Source organism: Gavialis gangeticus, unplaced genomic scaffold (assembly GCF_001723915.1).
Source record: "Gavialis gangeticus isolate Ggan-Ray unplaced genomic scaffold, GavGan_comp1, whole genome shotgun sequence".
Taxonomy (NCBI): Eukaryota; Metazoa; Chordata; order Crocodylia; family Gavialidae; genus Gavialis; species Gavialis gangeticus.
The window spans coordinates 64,929,076-64,936,614 of NW_017729030.1; the positions used below are offsets into that span (position 1 = coordinate 64,929,076).

A 7,539-nucleotide genomic window follows, 5' to 3' on the forward strand; every position below is an offset into this window, starting at 1 on the left:
TCATGAGAAAAGCATTGGTCCCATTCTGATACATAGGCTTCTTCTGCCTTCTGGGAGCTGTCAACCACACCTGACTTTTCTTTTAGAAAAGTACCCTTTTGTCCAGGGGCAGATCTTTAATAAAGGGGTGAGGCACATCATCCCTTAGACCATGAAGTGGGATGGGGGCATGGTGTGGTTGGAGCCCCTGAGTCAGTGGGGGATGCTGAGGGTGGGGCAGGGAGGTACAGGATGGAAGGACCTGCTCCCTGCTGTTGCTGTCCTTGGCTGGCCAGGGTACATATGGGAGCTGCACTGCTACTCTTCTTAGCTCAGGGGACCAGATAGGATCCAGGAAACAGCTGGGCAGGGTTAATTCTTCCTGTGTCTGTTCTTGCTTACCCCCTGTGTCCTTTGGGGTCTGGTAGTAGATGCTGGAAGGAGGACAGTGCTTTCCCTTATCCCATGGCTGTCCCTGGCCGGGTCTCGCACACCATGCAGTTGCTTAGTGAATCTGACTAGAGTGGGGCAGGAGTGGCTCTGGGCTTCCCCTATGCCTGCGCCAGTCAGAGACAGTGATAGTGGGGTGGAGAGATGGGGGAGGATTTCCTCTTCTTGCACCTTCTTCTGGGTAGTAGGGACAGTGGGGGAGGGGGAGCAGGGAGCAGGTACAGGAAGAGGAAACCTGCCTGCTGTTGCTGCTGTCCCCAGCCAAGCTTGGCACCCTGTGTAGCCATTCACTGATGCTCTGGGGCTCCCCTCATACCCAGGACAGCTGTGGTAGTGCGTGGGCCCTGCCTTCCTTTGCCTACTTCCTGCTCAAAGCCCTGGTGTCCTCTGCCAGCCCAGGGGCTCCAGCTGCAGGGTGCTGGGCTTGAGTGGAGCCAGCAGTGGCAGAAGCAGGGTAAAACAGCACTACTGCACCCCCTGGGATCTGCCTTAGCTTTTGTCTGTTTGTTCTTCATGGATACACAAGGATTTGCATTTAACAAATGTGGGCTTTGACTCAGCCGCAAGAAGGATATATTGCAGCCTTCAGAGAGAAACCTGTCCTTCATGTTGCTTGTGTAGCTAGTTCTCCCCTGTGCAATTGTCTGTAGCTCAATCATGATTTTCATTTGTGCTGAATCCTTTAGCGAAAGCTGGGGAAGATGAAGAAGCACGCAAGCACAAGTCCTATTCACCACAGAAATCTGGACTGAGAGGACAAGTCTATATGGTGCAAGGCAGTGCTGTGCTGAGACATGTCACGTTTGCTCTAGCTCCCAAGCTTAAAGTAGGCTAGCCTCACTTGTATGGTGCTGTGGGCAGATGGATTAACTGTGCTTAGCCTTGTGGATTAACCAGGGTGCCATGGTGTGCTAACATGACTATCCTGTCTGCAGTTCCAGAGCCAGAAGATGCTCAGGTAGTATGGCTTGCTCCAGCACAGCACTGCCCAGATGGTCAGCTCAGCTGCAGTGCTAAAAAAGTTGGTCTAACTACCCCTTGGGTGCTTTCAGCACTCTGTGACCAGCATGTGACAGATATAATATTTTAACAAACAAAAAAATTAAAGAACAATGGATGCATTCTAGGAAGACAATGATTTTGTCTCCTTAGTGACTTCCATTGTGTCAGGGTCAGGCCAGAGTGGGGGGCATGGTATCTGGCTTGTATCTAGCTTGTATTTTTGGTGCAGGATTGTGCCTACTTTATTCCAGCTGCCAAGGCCAAAGGATGGTGTAACAGGGAGCCAGTCACTGGGCAAGTAAATAAGTGGGGGAGATAAAACATGCTAGCCAGACAGCAGGCAGTAGGGAGGCAGAAAGGAGCCACTAATTACTCCATAATCAAGAAGACCGTCACTTAGGGCTGGGAAGAGTGAGATAAGGGCTTTCTCAGAAGCAAGGGAGGTGCAGAGGAGCAGAAAGCACAGCGTTGCACAGCTGTGGGAGAAAGCCCTGTGAAGGAACAGAGCCCTCTGGCAAGGAGGGGAAAGAGAAACAGTGTGCTGAGGCACCGTGGTTGGGGGTTGGACTTCTGGGAACCAGGTAGTTAGAAGCTCAGGTTGGGTTACCCAGGTGGGCTTCATTTGCCCTACTAGACTAGCTAGTTTTACTGCTGGCTGTAGGACTGCCCAAACCAGGGCTGTATGAATTAGAGACAGTGTACCTTTTTTCTCTTGCACCCTGAGGTGGGATGTGTTGTGTTAAGGCAGGGGCCAGACTGGAAAAGGGAGGTTTGGAGGTCCCAGTAGTGCTGGTGGGTCACAGAAAGGCTTGAGCCTGCTGGGGCATGAACCCAAGCTACAGAAATAGCCAGAGGAGGCAGGAACCAAGGTGAGAGACCCCACGCCTGAGAGTATCAGAGACCAGGCCAGGGCCCAGTGCCTGAGAGAGACAGGACCTGAAGATAAAAGGGACGGAAGAAGCAAGAGATTGAACTTGGGGCTGACAGCCCATTGAAAAGATGGAGTATTGGCACCTGTGAGGCATGGGCATTGCTGCAGGGGCAGTCAGAGGCCGTGAATACAACCTTTAAGGCATTGAGAGTTAAAATAAGAAGAGAGTGGTAGGGCCTAGACTCGTGAGTCCTCTGGGGTTCTGGGCAGCCTCCGAGCATTTTTCAGAAACAGCAAAGGTGTGGCAGGAGAGTGAGGGAGGAGGGGACCAGGGAGGCAGGAGTGGAGGACCAGAGGAGGGTGTTAATAATAAAACACCCAACCTCATCCTGCTACAGACGATGCTTGGCTGAGATGAGAGATCCTACTCTCTGTGTTCCTAGAAATAACTTGGATGGCAAACAAAGATTACTAAACTATTCATGGCCTAAAATGGGCTGCAGATCTCTGGCTGGTCTTGTAAAATTCTCCTTGCTAAATTTTGGAACATGTTTTCCTGTGCTTTCTCCAGGCTGCCTCTCACACTTGGGAGAGGCTCCCCTGACACCCCAAAGCCACCTTCTTGTCCTCTTTCATGGCCCTCCTTGGCAGCAATACCTTCAAGAAACTTGACGGCCATGGAACTGCTGGGTGCCAAGAACACTGCCCTCCTTGCTGGCCAGGATTTGTGCTGACTGCCCTGCAGCTGGGAGCCTGCTGAAACCTGTGGAGCGGCTGGGAAAGCTTGGATGCTGAGGGACAGGGCAGGACAAAGGATTCAGAGCCAGGGGAAAGGGCAGTGCTGGGCTGAAGCATTTGGGGTTGAAAGCTGTGAGGGTCCCAGGTCATGGGGACTGGGGCTGTTGAGTGAAGGACCTGGCAGGCAGTGAGGACAGAGCATGAGCTTGGGGACAGGGCCTGTAGTAGGGCCATATGGTAAGAGAGTGCAGGGATGTGCTGGGGTCCCCTGAGGCCTTGTGGGCCTGCTGCTGCACTTTCCCAGGCTCTGAGAATTTTGGCTGCAGTCCGGAGGCAACACAGCTCGTCATTATCTATGAAGTACTCTGCTTGCTATTCCCCCTCTCTCCCCTCTCCCTTTTCAGTTTAACCCTTAGGTCCCCAGCATTTCCTTGGATGTCTTCTGCTGAACATGTTGGCTGGCTGGAGCGTACATTCTCCAACCCCCCAACATGCAAAGACACCCTTTTTCTCTCCTGTCTCCCACCTCTATGTTCATCTCCCAGACCTGCTGCTCTGGGGCAGCCTGCAGCTGAATACTGTGAATATGCCACAGTGAACAATGTGTGGTTCTTCCTTTCCATGGCCAGCAGCTCCTCCTGCCTGATGGGGCAGTTGCTTCATGGTGTCCTCCTCCCTTCTACTGCTTCCCAGAGATGACCAGGTGACCCAAAGAACCCCAAATGGCATCCAGCTCTCCCAAGGCTGGGTTTTTAAAGAACCCCTGGAACACGAGGTGCATTGAATTGTACTTCTCCACAACATGAGTCGCCTGAGAGAGAGTCTCTCATGATGTTGTCTTCAGGATTCAGGGAAGCTGTGGGCTTTCCTCCACCTTTAGTGCTGGGCCCTTGGAGTTAGGTACCAAACTCCCTGCCTAGACCCCTTTAGTGAAAAATGGCTTGATTAGCAGACCACTTACCCCAAATCCAAGGGAGTTGCAAGTGCCCTGCAGACTCCTCTGGGCATCAAGTGATCAGTTGTAGATGCCTCAGCTGAAGAAAGCCCTGTGTTTGCCAGTCTTGGCCCTTACCCTATTGCCCTGCCTGAGTGCTGGCTTGTTCACTCTTCACAGGCTGAAACACATGTTACAGACACTGCGAAGACAGCTAGAGTGTCTCAAAGAATAAAGCACCTTGCACAGCCTCGGGTTCGGAAGGACTCATGGTGCTATGATCGGGGCCATCCTGAAGCTGTCATCTGGCCGGTAAGGCGGCGTGGCCACATTCTCTTGATACATGATGGCCTTCTCAGATGTGCCATCCTTCCTTCTGAAGAGACTCCTCTCTTCACTTTCCCTTGGACTGCAAACCACACTGTGTACATACAGACTGCACACGAGCTCCTGTGCCACGGTATTGTTGCCATCTAGTGCACATAGGGCCAGCTGCATCTGGGCAAGAAGTCCATGGAGGACTGCATCCCTTGACCAGTTTGGAGCTGCCCTGGGCATAGTGTACAGTGTTCAGATATGTGGGGATGGGCAATGCATGAGAGCAAAGCAGACAGGCAAGAGGTCTCTGGTGTGTGGTAGCCAGTGAACTGGCTGGATGAGGGCAGAGCTGGACAGCTGCCCACCATACAGATCCTCCTACTTGTAGTCCCTAGCTTTTGACCTCTGGATCCCTGCCCTTAGCTCTGCACAGGGCTGTTCTTAAAGCCCCTGGGGGACAACAGCTAGAGCAGCATGCTTCATCCAGTGGCACATCTCACCATGAGCACATGCCCTTGCTGCTGCCCCAGCTGCGTTTGCCATCCCAAGATTCTCAGTGCAGCACATTGCTGGCTGAGGGGCACAGCAATGTGCTCACTCTACCGTGATGGAGATGTGGCCATTCCTGGGATGCAGCTTATGGGAGCTCTCTGGATTCCTCACCCAGGTGTCCAAGTCTGCTCAGCAAGCCACGGCCAGCTCTAGAACATCAGAGCTGGCTAAAGCGAAACAGGTGTCTCCCAAGTATCTGCCAGTCCGGGATGCTGAATGGCCAGTGTCAAAAGCAGCTAAGCACACTTCTGCGACTCCTAGGACTGTGGAGCTGTCGAAGCCTTCCAAGAGGTATGTGCTCCCCTTGGAGGGCTTGCAGGGGCCATGAAGGGAAGAGGTGACAGGCTGTCCAGTGGTGGCAGATGTGCACAAAGAGTTTGTCTTGCCCATCTTTCCTGTGCTTCATTGGCTGGTTCTAGGACCATGTCATATCAAATCTGAGTCAATTCTGTAGAAACTCCATAGCTAGTTGCACTGTTGAACAGCTGCCAGTCCATCTCAGAGGTGCATTCATTTCTGTACTGGAAGAAGGGGGTTTTGTGTGTATGTGTGTGTGAGAAGTGCTTTGAGATGGAAAGTGTGATCTATAAAGAACATGGGAAGCCACCATAAAATGAGTGACTTTGGCACACTAGTTAACAGTGAATAAAAAAGTTAAGTGAATGCTTCCCACAATGCCCCGTCTCTTTATTTTGTCAAATGTAGTTGAGTTTTAATAATCTCTGGCAATGCATCACAGGTCACGAGGGAATGTTCTGAGGTATATTTTGCAATAATGATGACTGCTTAATACCATGGGAATGCCCAAGAGCATCCACTGTGAAATCCCAGCTGGAAGATGAGGGGAGGCTGCTGGGGGTTTGTATAGAATATAAGGCATGTGGTCTGGTGAGGTTCCCCTGAGAGTGTAAGGTATAATTGTTTTAGCTCTATTTTCAGAACCTAGTCTCCAGTTGTTAAAATAATTAGGCAGTTCCCAGAACTCTCTCAGCTCCAGTTCATACCTTTAACTTGTCTCTTTCTCTGTTTTTTCATCATTCCAGGCCCCCTATGAATGTTGCTCAGTTCAATCCAGATGCGTTTACAGTAAAGGAGTCTGCCAAGAAGGCATTTTGTTCCAGTCGAATTCTAGAGCTCGCCCACCCCATTGAGCGCTGAACCTTTGGACTCCACATGGCACTACCCTTCCTTAACCCCTAAGAGACTTGTGGCTTTCCCACAAGTTGGTCCCTTCCCTGGTGTGTTTGATTATAGGCTGTAGGTAGAGTGTAGACTTGGCAGGAGGGTATGTGAACAAAAACGAGGGAAAACTCCTCTTGCAGCTCAACTGCTGCTTTTAAATCCTTCCCAAATCCCCAATAAAACTGTGCGCAAAATAAGATCTCAGTAACTTTTTGCATTATTAGGGCTGTGGTAAGTTCCTCTATAAGAAGCATCTTTTCTTCTCGCACCTGCTGAGCAACGTTCCTGGATCTACCTACTTCATTGTCACTTAATTCACTACTTTCATGACTTCATTCAGTTTAGTTATTTTGTCCAGTGGTGTATTCAAACAGACATTTTTCAGATGAGTTTCCAGGTAAATCAGACTTGGTGCAGGGAGTCTAAGGATAAGAGGGCTTTAAATGTGGGGTTGGCGGTGGGAAGCAGGACTTGAGTAGTGTGCACAGTAGCTCTGCTCCTGTGCTTTGCAATGCAATGGGTGCATCTCCATGTGTGGTGGACTGCGTAACTGTTACTGTGCCATCATTTAGTATTTGCTGAAGCAAGTACTAAATGACTGCATAGTAACCAGTGTTACTGTGCTGTCCTGTTGCTGCATGGTTATTTTTAGCTGCTACTGTGCAGTAACGTCAGCATCAAAGTTCATGCCCGGCAATGCTACGTCACCGTAGCAATGAGCTACGACTCAGTAGCTCATTGCTACAGGAATGTAGCATCTTGTGTAGACACCCCCTCTGTGGTGATGTGAAGAAGCATCCCAGATCTGTAATGACCAACTCAGTCTCCCATGAAAGGGATGGTATTCAGCATACTGTAAGCGAATAAATATCCAGCACTCATGCTAGCAGCCAGTCTGCATCCTTTTTGAGATGGGGAAGGAATGGCTTTGTCTGCCAGTGGGGAATAGCTGGGATTCCACTGCCGCGTGCCCCAGAGCAAGGTTTATGTTGCAGTGAGGCCTTTGGCTTTGTCACAGCATTAAGTCTCCATTCTTGTGGCTGACATCTGAAAGCTTACACAGGCTCTTGCCATAGCACCAGGTTAACACAATGTGTATGAGCCTTTATGAATGTCATCAGCATAATTGTCACATCTCAGCCGGGATTGGATTCAGCTAAACAAAAGAAATAGCAGCAAGGTCATACACAATTGCTTTCCATTTTTGACAAGGGACATACATGGGCTCAGAGCAGCAGAAAGCAGGTGGTCTCCCACCTCAATGGATGTCCTAGCTTCTAAACAAGAGCAAGGGGCCACTCCCAGCCACACTCTCTGCCCAGGCTCCTTTCCTCTCCAGATAACTTCCTCAGAGCCAGATACTTCCATCACGCCTGTTGCTCCTTTCAAGAGGCTGCCGGTCATTTTCCCCATGCCTTCCCTTTGGCTGATGTGGAGGGGGCCGTTCCCTGGTCCTCTCTGACCCTGGGTTCCCTGTAGGGTCTCTTACCCCTTTGTCAGATTTCTCTGAGCA

The 7,539-nt window shown here is 50.6% G+C and overlaps 1 protein-coding gene and 1 long non-coding RNA gene across 2 annotated transcripts in view; one reads left to right on the top strand and one right to left on the bottom strand.

The window, feature by feature from the left end:
- The window catches only part of THEGL (theg spermatid protein-like), a 40,797-nt gene extending 34,572 nt beyond the window's left edge, over nucleotides 1-6,225 (top strand). The window contains exons 7-9 of the mRNA XM_019522301.1: nucleotides 4,155-4,286; nucleotides 4,960-5,135; nucleotides 5,888-6,225. Coding sequence (XP_019377846.1) covers nucleotides 4,155-4,286; nucleotides 4,960-5,135; nucleotides 5,888-6,002 — 423 coding nt within the window. The 3' untranslated portion in view covers nucleotides 6,003-6,225. The remainder of the gene's footprint in view (nucleotides 1-4,154; nucleotides 4,287-4,959; nucleotides 5,136-5,887) is intronic.
- Nucleotides 3,557-4,238, bottom strand: LOC109301260. The gene is made up of 2 exons (XR_002098487.1): nucleotides 4,146-4,238; nucleotides 3,557-3,773 (listed from the first exon to the last, which is right to left on the bottom strand). It is a non-coding gene; the product is annotated as an uncharacterized LOC109301260 (long non-coding RNA).
- Nucleotides 6,226-7,539: the final 1,314 nt, after the last annotated feature.